The following is a 20894-nucleotide window of genomic DNA, read 5'->3' on the forward strand; positions in this document are numbered from 1 at the left end:
TTTAAATGGGATAGAGAAAAGGTTTTTAATCTAAATAATTGCATTTTTTTAAATAAATAATTGCATTTTTAAAATGCTCATGTCTGCTTTTTTACTCGCTACGTGGATGCCTATGACATGCCAGGTGCTGTGACAGGCACCAGGAATACAGGTCCTCAAGAGACAACCACTAGTTTCAGGGTCTGTGGAACACTCCGACTGTAGAGCCTGGGGACACTGTGGATGGGGGACAGTGGCAGTGGGAATAACAGAGGAGAGACCAGTTGAGCAGTTGAAGGAAGGAGGAAGGGAGAGTGCATGCGAGGTCACAGAAACAGGAAGGGCCTGTGTTGTGAGGCAGAGAAGAGCAGGGCAGGGGGTGGGGGGTGAGGCTGGGAGGGTGAGCAGACCGATTCTGACCCTGATGAACCTGGGGTGCTGTGTTGGGGGTTGCGCTTCAGCCCCCGGGACAGACGCGCTGCACTGCAAGATGGCATGTGTGCTGCTGGGTAGATGCGGTGGGCAGCTGAGGGCAGGGAGGCCCGTGAGGAATTGTCACTGTTGACTAACAGCCTAGCTGGAATTCACCTGAAACTGTGCTTGAGTTTTAGAGGCAAGACGCCATTCTTTTGAGCAACGAGAAGTGGATTTATTACTTAGGCCCTTCCTCAAATTCTGGCTATATCTTTTATTCACAGGCAACCAAAAATTTAGCCTAAATTGGCTTACGGGGGAAAAAGTCTCCCATAACTGAATTTCTAGAGGTAGGGCTGGCCCGAACCTGGTTCACTTCAGAGCTTTCCTGGTGTCATTAGAGTTTCTGCCCTGCCTCTCTGCCTGCCTCCCTCTGGCAGCTTGGTTTTGTAGCCAGCTCCCAGGGACATAGAGGGCCAATGAAAATGTGCACGGTTCTGGCAGCCAGAGGATGTGTCCCCCCCTCCTTTCTTTTTTTGCTCATTTTCAAGTGTCCATGACTGATTTGTCCCATGCCTGTGTGAGCCAATCTTTGTGACCGAAAGGGTGAAACGCGCGGATTTGTATTCGGCTAGTTAGGGTCTAAAGATGGGGTGGCACTAGTCCCATTCAGACACTTGATGGGTTTGGTTTTTCAGGGCTCTGTTAACAGGAAGGTGTGGGAGGCAGGGGTGGGTGCCGAGCAGCTAACAGCAGACGTCATTATCCCAGCTGTATTTCAGAATGGCGTGTTCTTCTTCTTCCTCCAGTTCCTAGTGTTTCCTTTTTGACAGAAGGCAGCAAGAGAAAGTCAATCAAAACTCTAGCCTTATGTCACCTCACAGTAGTGTCTGGAAAAGTACTTGGTAATAGATTTTCATGCTGAGAATGTTCTTTCGCCATATCTTCTTTTGGTACTTGGTAATTTTTTCTGTATTTAAGATTACGACTCTGAGAAATCATCCTTGATTTTACTGAGTTTATGGAGTAGATATTTGGCACATGGCCAGTATTTTTCGTTCGTGCCTAACTGGACTTGTACTGAGTATAGCATAGGGGACTAAAAACATTATAAAATAGAAGTATCTTGAACCGTCTTTTTGTGCTGTGTTCTTTTAAAAGCTGATTATTAGCTCAGTGCTATTGTTTAAATAAGTCCTAATACATTCACACACTACATGAAACCAGAAGAAAAAAAGGGAGCTCTCAAATACAGTAAGTGGAGAAACCAGAATGCACAGAAATGTATCTGCTATGGTTTGTTCATGTAGCTTTTGCTACACACTTGATAATGTTTCTTTTTTTTTTTTTTTTTTTTTTTTTTTTTTTTTTTAAAGATTTTTATTTATTTATTCGACAGAGATAGAGACAGCCAGCGAGAGAGGGAACACAAGCAGGGGGAGTGGGAGAGGAAGAAGCAGGCTCATAGTGAAGGAGCCTGATGTGGGGCTCGATCCCGTGACGCCGGGATCACGCCCTGAGCTGAAGGCAGACGCTTAACCGCTGTGCCACCCAGGCGCCCCTTGATAATGTTTCTGAATGAAGTCAGCCTAAAATTACAAGGCAAAACAGCATGTATCTGCAAAATTTATAAAGCCACCCTAACAGCTAACCTTGTTTGACTGACAAATGGCAAGCGGCTTTGTACATTCTCATTCTGTCAGAAGTGAAAACAAGGGGCACTCTCCCCGCTCTGGCCCAGCTTGGCGGTGGGATGTTGTCCAGGGTGCCAGCTGTGGTTTCCCACTTGACACAGTGCAGAGCGATCGTCTGTATCTTCACATCTGTGTAACTGTTCCACTGAGAAGCTTCTACGTAACTTTCACTTGGGGGTGACTTATCTGCACGATAATGACATGTGAAAAGACACATACTAAGAGAAGAATCTAACTGTTTTATAAATGTCCTCTAGACAAATAACATGTTTAAACTCATGCCTGTGGGTTAATACCAGTATTTGGCAGATCTGTTTGTGTGAAAAGACATTTTCAAAGACGAAATACACCAAGTCTTATTATAGATCAGCATTAACAGGGCAGCTAGGTAAGGAAAAGAAAAGCCCTTCAACTTGGAAAGGAACAACTGCAGTATCTGTGGTTCGCAGATGACACAGTCTTGTATATAGAAAATCTTAGGAATGAAATTAAGGAAATTCCATTTACAACAGTATCAAAAAGGATAAAATACTTCGGAATAAATTTAATAATAAAAGAAGTGCAGGACTTGCACACTGAAAACGTCACCGAGAGAAATGAATGTAGACTTCATAAATGGAACGGCCTCCTGTGTTCATGATCAGAAGACTCTGTGTCAGTAAGACAGCAGTGCCCTGCCTACTGATGTGCACACAGTGCGGCCCTGTCAGAGGCCCCACTGCCTGCGTTGGCAAGAAATTGGCAAGCTGATCCTAAAATCCATAGAGACCTCTAAAGGGGCTCAGAATAGCCAAAAAAAAAAAAAAAAAAAAAAAAAAAAAAAAAAAAAAAAAAAAAAAAAAAAAAAAAAAAAAANAAGAAAAAAAATCTTGAAAGAAGAACAAAGTTGGAGGACTCACACTTCTCAATTTCGGAACTTACTACAAGGCTCTGGTAATCAAGACTGCTTGATACTGGCATACATATGCTATAGGAAATGAAACTGAGCGTTCAGAAATGAACCTGTATATTTATGGTCTAACAAGACCATTCAAGGGGGAAAGAATAGTCTTTTCAACAAAAGGTGCAGAGACAACAGAGTAGCCACCTGTAAAGGAAGTTGGACTCCTGCTTCATGGCACAGGCAAATGTTAACTCCAGCTGGTTTCTAGACCTAAATGAAAGGAGCTAAACTATAAAGCTCTTGGAAGAAAATGTAGGAGTGAATCTTCATAACTTGGAGGAGGCAGTGATTTCTTAGGACACCAAAAACAAGCAGCCAAAGACCTCAATAAATGAGACTTTATCACAATGAAAAGCTTCGTCTCAAGGACATCAAGAAAGTGAAAAAAACCTATAGAATTGGAGGGGCGCCTGGGTGGCACAGCGGTTGAGCGTCTGCCTTCGGCTCAGGGCGTGATCCCGGCGTTCTGGGATCGAGCCCCACATCAGGCTCTTCCACTATGAGCCTGCTTCTTCCTCTCCCACTCCCCCTGCTTGTGTTCCCTCTCTCGCTGGCTGTCTCTATCTCTGTCAAATAAATAAATAAAATCTTTAAAAAAAAAAAAACCTATAGAATTGGAGAAAATGTTTGCAAATCCTGTATTTAATGAGAGACGTGTGTTCAGAATAAATCATTTTAAAATGGGCCAAGTGTTTGAATAGGCCGTTCGTGTATCTTCTCTGGACAAACAACAGTGAGCACATGAAAGGATGCTCCCCTTCGTTAGTCATTAGGGAGATAAAGAGCGTGATGAGACACTGCTTCTTGCGCTGGGATGGCTAAGATAAAACCCCGGCGAGGACGAGTGTCAGTGAGGACGTGGAGGAGGTGGAGCCCTGCGACGTTGCTGGTGTGCTGGTGAGATACAGCTGCCCTGAAAGTAGCCTGTCAGCTCTTCAGAAGGTCGAACACAGAGATGCCACGTGACCCAGCAGTGCTACTTCTAGGTGTATAATCGGGAGAACAGAAAATACACGACCATACCAAAACTTGTATGTGAATGTTCGTAATAGCCAACAGGTAAAACAATCCAAATGCCCATTAACGTGTTCACAGATGAAATGCGGTGGAATATTATTCAGTCAGAAAAGGGAGTGGAGCATGGAGACGTGCCATAACCTGTATGAAGGATGAGCCTTCAAAACCTTGCACTGAGGGTAAGAAGCCAGACACAGAAGGAAGTCTGTCGTATCATTCCAGTTGTATGAAGTTTCCAGAATAGGCAGATCCATAGAGACAGCAAGTCAGTGGTTTCCAGTGGCTCAGGAGAGAGCAAAGTAGTGATGGGAAGGGACTGCTAATGGTACAAGGTTTCATTTGGGAGTGATGAATAGGTTTTATTTTATTTTGTTTTTTTATCTATTTATATTTTTTAAATATTTGTTGTTAGAGAGAGAGCGAGCACTAGTTGGGAGCAGCAGGCAGAGGGAGAAGCAGGGTCCTCAGTGAGCAGGGAGCCCAGTGCAGGACTCGATCCCAGGACCCTGAGATCATGACCTGAACTGAAGGCAGATGCCCAACTAACTGAGCCATCCAGGCACCCCTCTTCACTCTTTTTTTTTTTTAAAGATTTTATTTATTTATTTGACAGAGATAGAGACAGCCAGCGAGAGAGGGAACACAAGCAGGGGGAGTGGGAGAGGAAGAAGCAGGCTCATAGCAGAGGAGCCTGATGTGGGGCTCGATCCCATAACGCCGGGATCACGCCCTGAGCTGAAGGCAGACGCTTAACCGCTGTGCCACCCAGGCGCCCCACCCCTCTTCACTCTTTAAGATTCCACTTCAGTGAACTGTCCTTCTCTAGGAAGCCTTTGCTTACCAGCCAGGCCAAGAAAAGAATGTGCGCCTTTTTAGGCTTCCTGAGTGCTTTCTATAGACCTTTCTAGTAGCAACAACCATTCCCAGTTGTCTGCCTTCGTGCCTTTGTTTTACATCACACTATGCGCCCCTGGCAGGCGGGGCCTCTGCTGCGCTCATTCTTAGTGCCCCAGAGAGGACACTCAGTCATTGCTGGAGGAATGGGTGAGTCTGCATTCACAGATAAACCTAGGATGCCAAGTAGGAAATGTGAAACCCATGCCAGATACCTGTCCTGCGTGAAGAGCAGCAGGGGCTCTTCCGAGTTTCTCCATTCTTGACAATTTTCCGTCAAAAAACCGTAACAGCAGCAACTTTTTTTTTTTTTTAAAGATTTTATTTATTTGAGAGAGCAGGAGTGAGTGAGAGAGCACAAGCAGTGGGGTGGCAGAGGGAGAGGGAAGAGCAGACTGCTGACTGAGCAGGGAGCCCGATGCAGAGCTCAGTCCCAGGTTACTGGGATCATGTCCTGAGCCGAAGGCAGACGCTTCACCCACTGAGCCACCCAGGCGTCCCAGCAACTTTTGACTATTAAAGAATATGACCTGATTATAAGAAAAGTCAGAAAATAAACTTAGTGTCCTGCTCACCGAGAGATAAGCTCCTCAGTGACCTCTTAGTTCATTTCTGTGAGACCTTTTAGTGCATATTAATGTGTGTATGTGTGCGTGTTCACACAAAATGAGATTGTACTGTTGGATAGACTGTTTCTCTTACGAATACTGTGGATGGCTTTCTTTGTCAATAAATATGCTTCATAATCTCCTCAATGGCTACAATATCTCATTGCCTGGATGAATTATACCTTATTTAGACCAGTCTTCCTTACGTGGCATTTAAGTTGTTTCTGCATGTTTGCCTTGGTTGACAGCACTGTGATCAACATCACAGCAGCGAAGTCTGTGCACACACTGGTGATTATTTTGTTAGGATAAATTCTCAGAAATAGAATTATTAAATGGAAAGTATATGTCCATGGGCGCCTGGGTGGCTCCGTCGTTAAGCGTCTGCCTTCAGCTCAGGGCGTGATCCTAGAGTTCTGGGATCAAGCCCCGCATCAGGCTCCTCTGCTATGAGCCTGCTTCTTCCTCTCCCACTCCCCCTGCTTGTGTTCCCTCTCTTGCTGGCTGTCTCTCTCTCTCTCAAATAAATAAATAAAATCTTAAAAAAAAAAAGTATATGTCCATGTTTAAGATGTTTGATATGTATTGTCACACTGCCTCCAGAAAGAGCACCTGTCCATGTGAACTGAGTTTTGAAAGTCCCTTCTGTCTGTATAGTGAAACTTCATTAGAACCTTTGAATGTGTGTTACCTCTGGTGAGCTATAATGTAGCTTCGGTGGAGAAACATGTTTATAATCTCTAGGGGGAGGGAGAGCCAGTCTCAACAGCTCAAACAAAAAAGAGTCCTGTGTTCCATCATTACACAAATAACCTTTCTACTTTCTTTTATATACTATGAACAATAGAATTACAGCATTTCTTTCTGCCTTTGGAAGCTTTGGGTCTATGTTATTATCGTTCTGTCCGCTGCTCCTGTTAGAGGACAAACCCTATCTCCAGAAGATATCACTGATAAGGAATGTCAGGTTTCAGGTGTAGTCCAGCCAAAACCGTCAGATAAGTGGAAATATACTGATAGTACTTACTTGGCCGTTAAGTACATTTTCTCTTGGAAAATTGGAATTGATACCATGTAGCCAGAAAATATGTTTTTCAGGTTCATGAGATCTGCAAACATGCCCAAGAAATTAAGAAAAAGTATCCTAATTATGATGGGTGTAGAGGGAGGGACTGTTCTCCCACTCTTATCTGGTAGCATAAAAGTAATTTTTATGTATTGGATCAAAGTAAAAATTGGGTTAGACAGTTGATGGTGTATGATTTGATCTTTTAAAATCTTTTGAGTTTATTATTATGCTTTGCCTTCTTTATCTCTTCTGATTCATATATTCTTAACCATGTCCTGAGGGCCTGCTCTAGGCCACATCATCTTCTAAGTAATCTTTAAAATTTTGCCATTGTCTGTCTTTCTGATCTTTTTTTTTTTCTTATTGTCTGTCCACTGGTTTTAGTCATAATTTGTCAAATGGAAGACTTTTTATTTAAGTGGTGGGCTTTTTAAAAGGAAAACAAAGTAGCAAAGCAATTAAAAATATTAAAGTCCATGTTTAGGGAAATAGCTATAAACTTACATCTTAGAATATTCTATAACCAAAGAATTTATGGTAATGTCGAGGTGATGCTTACAATTTAGTTAAGTCAAATAACAGTATTCTATAACGAGCATGAGTTCAAATCTGTGATTTTTAAAGCATACAGAAAAGACCACATGAAGCAGACCAAATTATTCTAGTTTTTACTGGGTGGTAGGATCATGGATGATGTTGCTTTCTTCCCACTTTTCACATTTTCTTCAGATTTTTATTATGGGCCTATGTAACCAAGGGGAAAAATAAACTTATAATGCCAACATAAAATATTTTTTTTTAAAGATTTTATTTATTTATTCAACAGAGAGAGAGACAGCGAGAGAGGGAACACAAGCAGGGGGAGTGGGAGAGGAAGAAGCAGGCTCATAGCGGAGGAGCCTGATGTGGGGCTCGATCCCAGAACGCCGGGATCACGCCCTGAGCCGAAGGCAGACGCTTAACCGCTGTGCCACCCAGGCGCCCCAAAATATTTTATATCTGTTGTTTTTTAGATTACAAGGTAAAGAAATAGAGATTGAACCATTTAACTGTTAAATGTTAAAATCTGATAGTAATATAAACACTCATTATCCAAGAGTGAGAAGCTCAGAAGACATTTGATTGTGTATGTAGTTTAGAATTTACTTATTTATGATGTTTTTGCATTTACATACAAATCTCTGAGTTTATTAGCATTCACTGAATGTCAGTGGTTCATATTCCTTAAGGTCATAAATAAATCATAAGTAATATAATGAGAATCTGGGTAATAGATACCAAACGAATGATTATTCCAAAGTGTTCAGGGCGACCGTGTTCGGTGGTCTCTGAACTTAATAGCGATGAATGTACTTGGGAATGTGTGTGAGCGTGTGCGAAGTAACAGTGTTGGAAACTTGCTGTTTAGTCTTGTTCACCGAACTCTGTCTAATCTTATTTTAGGAGAATGACATCTTCCTGGGCTGGGAAAAAGGAGCTTACAAGAAATGGGGAAAGAGTAAGAAAAAGTGCTCAGATCTGACTCTAGAAGAAATGAAAAAACAGGCTGCTGTCCAGTGTCTTCGCTCTGCTTCTGATGAAGTAGGTTCACATTTGATTTCTAATACTTAAGAGACGAAGAAAGAGGTGGGTTTTTTTTTTTAAAGTACACAAATAGAGCATCTTGAAGAAACTTAGAAAAATACCACTGTAATGTGAACAGTATCACTTTTTCCTCTAGGGCATCTTAATGCATAAATGAAGTTGTATTAAAATATATTCCTTTAAAGTACTATTACAATTAGAGTACACACCAAATTATATATCCTTTCTTCCCTGTTAAACATGTTCCATCTTTTTATTACGTTATCTGTTCTTTGTAGCAGCTAAGTTCTGTTTCATCAGATAATATTCCAACAGCAATATAACACACTCTTTACTGGTGGATATTTACTTAGCTTTTTTTTTTTTTTTTAAATAGTAATCTCTGTGCTCAGACTCATGACTCCTGAGACCCAGAGTCGCGTGCTCTACTGACTGAGCCAGCCAGGCCCCCGTCCAGCTGGCTCTTTATTGTCTGTTACACTCTCCAGTATGTTTGCATGTGTGGCTTTTCCATATTCTAGATTATTTCTTTTGGATCCATTCCTAGAAGTGGGATGATAGCTGTTTAGTATTTTAAGGCCACTACATTTGCTTATGATTCATAATTTTTTGTTTGTTTTTAGAATATATTATAAGATATTTTTTTTTAAAGTAAGTTCTTCACCCAACACGGGATGGGGCTTGAACTCATGACCCTGAAATCAAGAGTCGCGTGCTATACGCACTGAGCCAGCCAGGCACCCTGTATAAGATTATTTTATTATATTAATGTTCTAATACTTCATAAAAAAGTATTTGTCATGTCCTTTGGCATCCTGAAAGAACAAAATTGTTTTAGAATATAATCATCCATTTAAATTAACACTATGCAATTCTTTTTTCTTTAAAGATTTTATTTATTTATTTGACAGCGAGAGAGCACAAGCAGGGGGGTAGTGGCAGAGGCAGAGGGAGAAGCAGGCTCTCTGCTGAGCAGGGAGCCTGATGTGGGGATGGGATCGTGACCTGAGCTGAAGGCAGATGCTTAACCGCCTGAGCCACCCAGGTGCCCCAATACTATGCAGTTCTTATTACTTACTATAAGATATATGCTTGGAGATCCTGCTACTTAGAAAAAAAATTTTTTTTTGCTTTCACCAGTTATTTGAGATGATATGGTTTAAGTACCTTTTATAAAGCAGAATTGAATTGAAAGAGTTCTGTCCTCCAGAAACTTCTTAATTTAAATGGGTGATTATATTCTAAAACCATTTTCTTTCAGAATGCTAAGGGACATGAGAAATATTTTGTGTGAGTATGAGAAGATGAATAAACCAATCCTAGGAGTGTCTACTGGCTGATGTTGGGATAACCAGGTTTGCCACACTGGGTAATCTGTAGAGGTGTCGTCTTCATGACTCCTGCCGGGCACACCCGCCTCCTGAGGCTTGTGCAGTGCGTCCCGCTCAGCTCGGTCTTGTTCTGCTCATGCATGCCTCACATCCTCCATTGCAGTTGCTCGTTTCTGTCTTCCCTCCGTGCCTGTGCTCCTCGGGGACCAAGACTGGGAGCTCCCTGTGTGCTCGTCTCCTGGTGCCTGATAGCATGAGTGCTGTCTTGGGGGAGGTGTCGACTTTCTCTTGAATGGAATTGTGCACTCGGGTGTCCAGGAGTCTCCCCTTGTCGCCCCGACCCTTCCTGTTCTCTCCCACTGGGTTCCTCTCCCCATCCCTTTGATTTTTGACTTTTGATCTCACAAAATTGCTGCATCCTAGACTGTGGGATAGGGATTTGGAAGTTAACGCTCATGTGGCTGTCTTCAGAACTGTTTCATTGCAAGTGGGAACATCGGGAACCTAGTTTAAGAAACAGTGGGAATATACGTAGGGCTATCTCACTGAAACCAGGTCTGGAAATGCAGGGCCTGAGGAGCGGCCTCAACCGGGAACAAAATGATTGTCAGCCAAAGTCATTTTCTCTAATGATGCACAATCTCTCATTTGCTTCTGGGTCATTCTGCCTCTCTCTGAAGTCTGGCTTTCTCTGCGTCAGCCACCAGCCACCGTGGTGAGAAAACCACCCTGCCAGCCCCTGCCCAGCACCACTGCTGAAGGCTAGTATCCAGCACCATTCAGCTAGGGAGAAATGTAGTTGGCTGGGCTTGGGCAGAAGTCCCCCTGATTGGGTGAGCTGCAAGGAGGGGGCCGAGTTGCCTGGGGGTTCGCTCCTGGAGCAGGGGCAGTGCTGAGAGAGAAGGGGGTGGTTGGATAGTTCGCAAAAAGTATTTTCTACCTGACATTGAAGGGAAAGTAATTTGGAGTTGAAAATGGCAGGTGGTTTTTTAAAGGAGAGGTTAGTTCAGGTAAGTTATTTGAGTAAAATCCAAAGAAGCTGCTGAGTCATGCTTGGGAGGAAAATGTGAGTCAGGAGTCTCAGTCTGGGAGAGGGTCTTATTTCTGCTTTGGACCAGAGTTGCTGAGAAATGACTCTTGCCTTCGATTTAACGGTGAAGGGAAGCCAAATGGAAAACCAGGGCGCCCGACATGAGCCATGGAAGTGAGGTGTACAGGCACCTTCCCCTAACCTAACACAAGACCCTGCTCCCCTGCCTTGTGGTGCTCACATCTGGGTCACCGTAGCTGAGCGTGATGGTGCTGCAAAGGGCTTGGTGTGATGGAGGAACAGTGCAGGTAAAGGAGAGTGGTTCTTTCCATTGTTGCTTTGGAAGAAATGCTTTCCTTTGCCGGGAAGTCAAAGGTGGGATTTTTGTTTTTAAGCCCAGTGAAGTCTTCTTGTCCAATTTATTCTTCTCATTTTATAAAAAAGTGTTGCATTTCTTTTTCTTAACGATGGCTTTTAATATTACCAAATGAAAATGAGCTGAGTAAGTGAATGTGCGAGGCACGTACCAGGAGCTGGGTTGCACTTGGGGAATGAAGGAAGAGGAAGTAGGAAGTTCTCAAGCCCCATTGCCTTTTTCAGAGCGCCTGCAGCTGCGTGTGCATCCACACACTCCTGAAGCCAGCTCTCCAGATCTTGGGGAGTCAATGGAAAGAACTTGAAAAAAAAATCCCTCTTTCCTATGGCCTGTAACAATAGAAGGGAATCACTGTGGATGTTCGTAAACTGTAGGCTGTATGTCCCCAGGCTTTTCTTTTTAGATTCTGTCTGGCAGCTTCAGTGAAAATACAGTTATGAAGAGGGTCTACATAGGAAATTAGAATGCAAAAGTTTTGTTTTCTGTATTGGCCACAGTGAACGTTCGCATATGGGTATGATGTTCATTTCCTAAATATTACGGATAGTAACATACGTGGTACTGTGCTTTGCTTTCCCACCCGGTCACTGGCAACTGACCAGAATCAACAGCCACGAACAAGTTTGCAGTCCATTTAAAATGTTAATGACGTAACTACAAGACAGCAACATAAATGAGGCTGTCATTATATTAGGTAGGTAGCTAGGGGTGATGTTACGCACTGCCCACAAATTCTTTCCTCACGACTCTCGTGTGTGCGTGTGCGTGACTATTACAGGTACCGTGTTAGGTGTTCCTATAAAAGCATCCATAGCACCACTCTTCACTGCGTCGTGCCTTCAGGAGGATGGCAGACTTCCCCGACTCCACTTTTATATGCTTGTGAGGTGACACTATGTCTCCTCCCGCCCTGTTCCTGCAGCAAGTTGTACCCCACATTACAGCACATCTCTTTGACCTGCTCAGCCCAGTATTTTTTCCAAGAGACGTCACCAAAACAGTAGGAAACTCCGTTATGTCAGATTTAATTTTAGACATCGAAGGAAGTTTGGCAGCACCTGCAAAGACTTGGGGCAGTTGGTATTGATTCCCCCAGGTGGTCATGACCTTCGTGGGCTTTGCTGCTGGTGAAGTCCTGCTGAAGCTGCCGCTGCTGATTCCCTTCATCTGCACCTGCACGCGACTCGCGCTTCTCTGGGCTCTCTTTCTCTAGCATGTTTGCATCTGCGTTGGTTGCCGTCCTACCGGGGCCTGTAAAGGGGATGGCGCCCCTCATGCTGCCCCCAGATGGCTGGTTTCATTAAGGGACGCTCTCCTGAGCTGTTTCTGTCGTCAGCGGACATGGCGTGTGCCTGATGTCAACTATATCCAGACCTCTTGCCCCATTTTAAAAACCGTGAAACGGTGTTGGAGTTTGCCGGCTCTTATTTTTTGGAATCCTCGAGTTTCTTTGGTACTGTTTTCTCAGTCCCGGGTGATGTGTTTTGTTTCTGTTTTCATATTAATAATGAGTTATGTTTCTGTTTCTTTCCACGGAGCTCCTGAACTGCATCAGAGCTAGTATTTTGCTGCCCATTTTGGGCATCACTGGAAGGTGAACCGCGGCGGGCCCTGTTTGGGGAGTAAGTCAGGCTCGCAGGGATGACTCGGTGAGGTTTCGGAAGTAGTACTGCTGCTCAGCCTGGGCAGCCGCTCGGCCTGAGCCTCTTGCGGAGCCTAGCAGAGGGATTGATGCCCCGGTTACCGCGGGGGCTTTTTGCAGTCACTCCTATTCCCACAGTGACCGAAGCCCGCCAGTAAAAGCACGTGGCGTGCATCTTCGTATTTGCGTCTGTGTTGTTCATATGCTGTGCGGGGTTGCACGTACAAAAACTGTGTTTCGTGGCAGTCTATTGTGGAAGTTAATTGTGACAATATATATCGTGTCTTTGCACACTGACTTTTGAACGTATCTCATTCTGGATGATAATAAGAGCATCAAAACAATGAGAAGTAACATTTGTGGAACGCTTAAAATGTATGAGATTCTGAACATCGCAAGAGGTGAGGCTGTGCTCCCCCTGTAGGCCAGACCCCTGAGGAGCAGGTCAGTGGTCGCTAAAGCTCAGGAGGCTCACGGTGGCTGTGCAGCCAGCCCGGCCTCGGCCTCATCTCAGTGTCGATGGAGGGGAGGCAGTCAACGACATCTGTAGGCCTTTGGGGGGATTTTGGCTTCTCTTCTGGGAAGCAGTGAAGTGTTGCTAGTGTAACCTGATTTCAGTGGTGTTAGGACCCTGTTGGCCGCCGCTGCACTGAGATGGGACAGGATGGGGCAGGGGCAGGCTCTGAGAAAGTGGTGGTCCAGAAGGTAGAGTACAGTGAGAACTAGTGGGATTCTAAATACATTTTGAGGGTAGAGCTGCTGACAGGACTTGATTTGGGGTGGAGAGAAGGGAGGAGATGGGGAGGACAGCTATGGTTTTTGATCTGAACAACTGCAAGAATGCAGTTTTTGGGACGTCTGGGTGGGGTGGCTCTGTTGGTTGAGCATCTGACTCTTGATTTTGGCTCAGGTCATGATCTGAGGGTTATAACATCAAGCCCCGCCTCCGGCTCCATGCTTAGCACAGAGTCCGCTTGGAATCCCCTCCCTGTGCTGCTCCCCCTGCTCATACTCTCTCGCAAATCCTTTTTTTGTTTGTTTGTTTTAAGAGATTGAATTTATTTATTTGTCAGAGAGCAAGCACACAAGCAGGGAGAGGGGCACTGGGAGAGGGAGAGGCTGAGCAGGGAGCCTGACACGGGGCTTGATCCCAGGACTCCGAGGTCATGACTTGAGCCAAAGGCAGGCCCTTAACTGACTGAGCCACCCAGGTGCCCTTCAAGTCTTTAAAAAAAAAATGCAGTTTTCATTTCTGAGGAAAGGAAATTAAGGAAGAAGCACTAATCTGTGGGTGGAGGTATGAATAGAGCTTTGAACGTGAGCCGCTGGGAAGAGGGCCACGTGGAGACTAGGAAAGGATGGCTGGGTGTGTGTGGAGGCGGTGTGGTTCTGGGACGAGGTGGGATAATAGACCATTGGCTTGTTTGTGTATCTTGCCAAGACCTGGAGATCTCAGGTCTCCAGGGCCAGGGAGGAAGCTGACTAAGTACAATGGTAGGGAGCAGTGAGGCCCGCCAGGCACAGTCCCATCTCAGCGCTAGCCGGTCGTGGCCATGGCAGGTGCGGGCCTGGTGGGGCCAGATCTTCTGATCTCTCTTTAGAAAAGGTGGGAAATTGTGGTTTTTACAAGAAATTCCTGAATATCAAATGTCGAGAAGTGAGGATATGAGAAGGGACAGAAACGGGAGCTGCTACTATGAAATCTGCGGTTGTGGGCGCAGGAGGGCGAACCAGCGGCCCGCGGGCGGGGGCTGTGCTGGGGGGTGGTGCGCCGCACCCCCTGCCACAGACCAGGCAGAGCACAGTACCTTTTTCTAAGCCCTCGTTAATCACGTTATTTGATCATTACTTGTAATAGACGCTGACATCCTCTACTTTTTATGACAAATTCTAATTGTTTTTCATCCATCATTCTAAGAAGACATGGATCTTGTCTTCCCTGGCAAGTAGTAGGCATCTGATGGTATTTATCCAGTGGATATTTCTCTCCTCTCTACCTTATTCTAGGGAGCAGGTATAAATAAGAACTGGAGGCAGCCAGTGGGTAGATTTTTGTGGATCTTCCTGTGGTCGAGGATGGGAATCACGACCCTCATGCAGGCGCCTTGGCAGAAACCGCTTTTTGTTTGGATTTTTAATATTTTTTTAAATCTTTGAATGGGTGAGACCAGAGATATTTTGTTCTTTCTGCAGATCACGTGCTCCATCCTCTACTTCCTGTTGCATTGTAGCTGACCATGTCACGTATTTCTGTTACTTCCCGGGCCACTGAAGGCATGAGCTCATGAACCCTGGTTTAGATTCTCAGTTGTCTCACTTGGTGCTCTTCTGTTTATTGGCTTAATGTTAACTTAGTTCTAAATTTTAAAAAGGCTTTTTTTTTTTTTAAAGATTTTATTTATTTATTTGACAGAGATAGAGACAGCCAGCGAGAGAGGGAACACGCAGGGGGAGTGGGAGAGGAAGAAGCATGCNAGCAGGCTCACAGCAGAGGAGCCTGATGTGGGGCTCGATCCCATAACGCCGGGATCACGCCCTGAGCTGAAGGCAGACGCTTAACCGCTGTGCCACCCAGGTGCCCCTAAAAAGGCTTTTAAAATGGAAGTGATCCTTTATAGTTTATTGTCACCAGTAATTGCCCTCAGTATTTAGTTGGGCTTCTTCTCACTAATTTTCCAACTCTGCTTTAGAAATTCAAGTCTGAGGGGCGCCTGGGTGGCTCAGTCAGTTAAGCGTCTAACTCCTGATTTCAGCTCAGGTCAAGATCTCTGGGCCGTGAGATTGAGCTCTGCTCTGGGTGTGGAGCCTCTTTAAAATTCTCCCTCTCCGGGGCACCTGGGTGGCACAGCGGTTAAGCGTCTGCCTTCGGCTCAGGGCGTGATCCCGGTGTTATGGGATCGAGTCCCACATCGGGCTCCTCCGCTGGGAGCCTGCTTCTTCCTCTCCCACTCCCCCTGCTTGTGTTCCCTCTCTGGCTGGCTGTCTCTATCTCTGTCAAAAAAATAAATAAAATCTTTAAAAAAAAAAAAAATTCTCCCTCTCCCTCTGCCTGCCCCCCCCCAGCTTGTGAGTGCACTCTGTCACTGTCTCTCTAAAAAAATAAATAAATAAAAATAAAAATCTGAGATCTGAAAAATTGTAAAAGAGCTCCGTCCGTTGCAGGGTAGGAGTATTTGGAAGTGTGTATCGTGCTTCCTGCTGCATGACAAAGTACCCCCCAACTTCATCACTGACATCAGTAGCTGTTTTCATTTGCTCACAGTTGTGTGGGTCATGTAGGGCTCAGCTGGGAGGTTCTGCTGCTGGTCTTGTGTGGGGTCTCATGCTCTTGCAATCAGATGGCAACCAGGACTGGGAGATCCAGGATCGCTCTCCTCATTTGTCTCGTGTCTCCGCGGGGATTACTAGCTGTGACCTCATGGCTAGTATAGGCCTCTGTACAGGCAGGTGGAGCCCAGGAGGTAGCTTTCCAAGAGCACGTGCATCACTTTCGCTGGTGTCTCTCTGTGGGTGGGGCCTATGCTGGGCTGAGAGCCAGGTGACATGGCTCGTCGGGGGCCCCAAAGTGCTTAGGCTTTCCCCATCCTGGTAGGTACTTCTGGAGCGATGGAACCAGGCAGGACACCAGGCACCCGGGATGGTATGGGATGCCTTAATGGAAATTGCAGACAAAAAGTCAACAGGTCGGTGAATGAATCCCCGTCTCTTTCTTCTGTCCTGCTGCCATGGTGCTGAAGGTCAGGGCTGCCGTGAAGAAGAGACGTTCAGGGGACAAAATGATCTCTTCAGTTCTAAACACATAGTAGAAATGAAAAAGCTCAGCAGAAGGGTTGGAAGGAGGAGCGGAGGGACTCCTGCAGGAAGAGAAGTTGGGGGGCTGGTGTAGGAAGTGCAGCAGCCACCAGCAGGAGATGCATCAGCTCTGGTGTCACCATTTTCGGGTGTGGAAAGCCAGGCGGTGATCCGTGAATGATTTAGGTTAGGTCATGTGGTAAGCCCTGGAATGACGTTCAAACCCAGGTCTTTTTGAATCCCGCATTGCTGCCTGTGAATGGAATGGGCAGTTTGGGGTCCTTGAATGTCCTGTTGGTTAGTGATCACAGGGTTGGGGTGGGAGGGCAATCCAGCGGTTGGGGAGTGTCCAGTTCAAATGATCTCTGCATAGAAGACGAACCTCTGAAGTGGACAGAATAGCGACAGAAACCTTAGAACGTGGAGAGGAGAGTTGATGGGGACTGAGTGCGATTGCCTTTGTTTCCCTTCCATTGAGAAGGATGGGCGCTGTGGAGAGGATGGAGGAGGACTGAACGTGTTGTGGGAAGGGAGCACATACAACATTTCCTGAAAGCAGTGGGGCAGGAGCTGCCGCATCTGCCGGAGGCTCGGGCTCCATGGGCACGTCTGTGTCTTCAGCTCCACCCGCAGCCTCGGCGAGAGAGCATGGCTGTGCCACAGACTCCAGGCAGAACCCAGAGGACTTGGGGTGATCTGGATCAGGTTAATTATCTTTCTTACTCCTGCAACCTCTGACTCAAAGCAGAGCAGAATTTAAATGCATTTTAGAAGCGGTGAGTCTATTAATGAGATTCTGGAAAATGGAAAACATACACAAAATCTAGAAACGGCACCAACGTTTATGATGTGACAGGCACTCCGATGGCGCCTCACACGTGTGTCATCCTAATTTGCCCTTGTGAATCTTGAGGGGAAGTGTTCTCAGCGTCCCACAGCCCGCTGCCCAGTGAGTATGTGGCAGGGTGGGGATTCAGATACATGTCCCTCGGCCATTTCCTCTGAGCAGCAGGCATTGTTACAGTGTGTACTGCAGGAGGACAGGGCCCTGTCCCTCCATGGGTCACGCCTGGCCCAGGGGTGCTCATGACCATTTGTTGACCTAGTGAGTGCTACACCAGTGAATGCTCATGCATTCAGAAACTGGCCAGTCTCCACATGTGCTTCCCCAGTTTCCGGATTTGGAGGACAGTTGCTTGAATTGTACTGTGCTCTTACTATTTGGGGGGGGGGTGGCGGCATTTTTACATGTTATTTGACGCTGGGCAGTGACTGTAGGTGATACCGTTCGAAAAAGCAATTCATGAGTTCAGTTGTAAAATGGTAGCAGAATGTTAGCAGTATTTTCACCTATAGCATCTTCTCCCTTCCAGTTGTCACTATTACTGTATTCCTTTTTTATTTAAAAATTGTTATTTATGAGAGAGAGGAGCAGAGGGAGAGGGACAAGCAGATGCGGTGCTTGATCTCACGACCCTGAGATTACAATCCGAGCTGAAACCGAGAGTCAAATGCTTAACCGACTGATTCGCCCAGATGCCTCTCATTTATTTTTTAAGATATGATAGGCTCTCAATATTCTTGAGTGCCCTCGGGATATGATACACTATGGAAATATGAAGCTGTCTAATAGTTTATATCATAATTGGGAAAGTCAATGGAATTTCTCATTAACAGCACCAAATTAACAGTGCAGAATGCCTGCTGGGAAATGACGGGGTACAATGCTGCTTTGGGCACCCCTTTTTGTGTCTCAGTTTACAGTTACCACCCTGCAGTCTAATGATTATGTGTAATCTAAGTAGGATGCTGTGCGAGTCAGGGAAGGAAGACGGAAGCCTGGTGGGGAGAGCCTGCCTTTACGTACAGAGCTAAGGAGTAGGCTCGCTGTTCCGTTGCCCTGTATATCCGAGAGCAAATATGTATACTGCTCAGCTGTATCACTGCCGAGAACAGCTCCACTGTGCAGATGTGTGGACATAATATCTGAGGCAGAGCGTGAAACACTATACCTCATCCCTCGGTTCTCAGGCTTGTTCCCCGTAGACTGTGAAGTGGCCAGCCGCCGTAGGGTCCTGGCCGGAGTTGGACAGGCGAGCCCGAGAGGCTTGGGTTTGTGCACTGGATCCTGGCACCGGGTTTAGAAGCACAGTGACATAGGCTTGCTGTACAGAACAGCACGCAGCAGGCGGTGTGTCAGCTGACACCAGTGTTAGGTTCGTGGTCTGGAGGAAATGCAATAAAACAGCCCCACCGAGCACCCCTTGAACATTATGGTAAGTGGAGGCTTTCTGATGGGATTGTGGCGGCCGAGCAGTGTCTGCGACTAACATTTGCTGCAGGTTTTCCAAGTGGTTTTAAGGGAAGGACAGCTCTTTTGTGGCCTATCTCCCTGTCGCCCTCGGGCCTGTCTGCCCACTAAAAGCTGTGATCCTCCATGGATAGCGGGGAACTGTCGGTGTCTGCAGTTAACCATTTTCACTGTGCTCTGTTTCTTGCTGTTCAAACTGGAGCTGTGCGGTTTCTTGTTTAGGATATCTATAATACTTGTGCTGAGTCATTTTGAGTTCAGTGAATGGGGAAAAGTTCTATTTTTAGCCCCTCAAGGCCCCATGAGGGCAGCGGGTTGAGCAGAGTCACGCGCACCTGTCCGGGTCGGCCCCCCCAAGAGAGACTCATTTCTAACTTAAACAGGACTTTTGAGCACTGAATTAAGGTCCTCAGAAGTACGTTTGCTCTTCTCATACCCTGTGAAGGATTTTTCTTTCTTCCCTGAGAAAGAGAAAATTGTTAAAGTTGAAAAGTCTACATGGTGAAGGATTATTTGTGCCTGTTTCTAGCATTCTCCTTTAAACTTTGGCTCTTCTGGTTATCCTCCCTGTTTCAGGCTCCTGCATGTGTTGTCCTTAGCTGCCCCCCTCTGTGTGGAGCCTAATGCCCTGCTCGTGACCTTTCAGAAAAAACAAAGCTGCTGCACTCGCTCTCGGCCAGGGTGCCATGCACTGCTCTTTCTGTTGCCATCATCAGTGTTCACTTCAAAAAAGAAAACACTGCCCTTCTTTTCTCTAGACTGTGAGCTCCTAGAGGAGCCACATGAGATTTTTGCGATTTTTTTTTTTTCGCCCTTCGTTCTGAGTCTGGTACAAGACCTTGCTCACGTAGATATCAAATACTGTTTTCAATGCCGACTGACTTTTAGCCGCACGATGGGCTTGTAGGTGTGTCGGCTGCACCGCGAGTGAGATGCTACCCCCCTGGGAGGACTGGCCATCCTGGGAGGCGCATTAATATTTTCACATTTATCAGTGAGTGCCATTGACTGTACTGGATCGTAAATATGTGTGCTGGGTCAGGTCGGCAGACCTGCAGTGTTTCAGCTCTTGTGTAGTGTAAATATTGCTCACAAATTGCATTTGGAACATGGGAAATTGGTAAAACCTTTATATTAAAATAAGAGTGTACAGAGGCCTGGCAGTAAACTAATGTGTATTTTTGTTCTCTCACAGAGCTCTGGGATCGAGACTTTAGTGGAGGAGCTCTGCTCCAGACTCAAAGACCTTCAGAGTAAGCAAGGTGCGTGCACAGCCTCCGGAAGACCATCCGCGTACAGTGGGCTGTGGGCGCCAAGGGATTTGACTCAGGAGACGCTAGACTTGGCCAGAGACAACAAGAAGCAAGTCTTTGTGTTCAGTGTGTCGCCATGCCAGTATCATGCTGTGTCTTCAGCTGTTAGTGGCTTCTGGGTCACCCCTAGCAGTCACTTGTAGATAGATCCCTGCTCTTAAAGGAGTAACTTAATTCACAGGTGCCCTCATGGGAGGGAGGGGTATGTTTTGTTTTCTCTTCACATCGAAGCACAGGGATCAGGAGCAATATTTTCTCTTTCCCATCCTTGCTTCCCCTGTCGGAATCTGCCTGTTGACACCAAGGCCTCCAAAGGTGTCAGCTCTGTTTCAGGTTCGAAAGGGACTTCTGCCTTGACTCTCACGTTTTTTGGAAAGGCAGTCTTGGGGTTCATTAGTGTCCTTTTGACTCGTGAAGCCTCCCAGCTTTCTTGTGGCAACTTTTCTGCAAGCCCTTGCAGTGGAAGCTGCATAGTAAGGTCAAGGGTCTTGGTTTCCTTGTCGTCTTCGTGGCCATTTTTGCTGCCCACCAAGCCTTGAGCCTTCCTGAAGAGTTTGTTTTTAACCGAACGCAGTCCCATGAGCTAAGCTGAGAGTTCGGCCCTTCGCTTCTGTTTTAGTTGACACACAGCCCTTGCTCACCTAGATGTTGTAACAGAGAGCTGATTGTAATGGATTTTCTTTACAGATTAGTATCCATCAAGATGAGTCAGGACAGAGTCCATCGGTGCAGAATTTTGTGAGGATCTCAACAGATGTTCTCTGCTGATGAAATTAGTAGAGGATTCCAGTCAATCAGGTGCCTCTAGAGCACTTGATCAGAGATGAGGCAAACAGCGCTCCCCTCCCAGCCCACCGTTAGTGTGGTTAAGCTAGAGAATTCCTTCCGGGGCTGTGA

The 20894-nt window shown here is 45.9% G+C and overlaps 1 protein-coding gene across 7 annotated transcripts in view; it reads left to right on the forward strand.

Moving 5' to 3' along the window:
- KIAA0232 (KIAA0232 ortholog) overlaps window positions 1-20894 on the forward strand; it is an 83803-nt gene that overhangs the window by 41256 nt on the left and 21653 nt on the right. For 5 of the 7 annotated variants that reach the window (XM_034672159.1, XM_019807042.2, XM_034672158.1 and 2 more), the window contains exons 3-4: window positions 8062-8199; window positions 19880-19946. In XM_034672159.1, coding sequence (XP_034528050.1) covers window positions 8062-8199; window positions 19880-19946 — 205 coding nt within the window. Of the gene's footprint in view, window positions 1-8061; window positions 8200-19879; window positions 19947-20894 lie in introns of those variants that run through there. The other 2 variants (XM_034672164.1, XM_034672160.1) reach the window with 2 other exon arrangements.

This window comes from Ailuropoda melanoleuca, chromosome 11 (genome assembly GCF_002007445.2).
Source record: "Ailuropoda melanoleuca isolate Jingjing chromosome 11, ASM200744v2, whole genome shotgun sequence".
NCBI classification, from domain to species: Eukaryota; Metazoa; Chordata; class Mammalia; order Carnivora; family Ursidae; genus Ailuropoda; species Ailuropoda melanoleuca.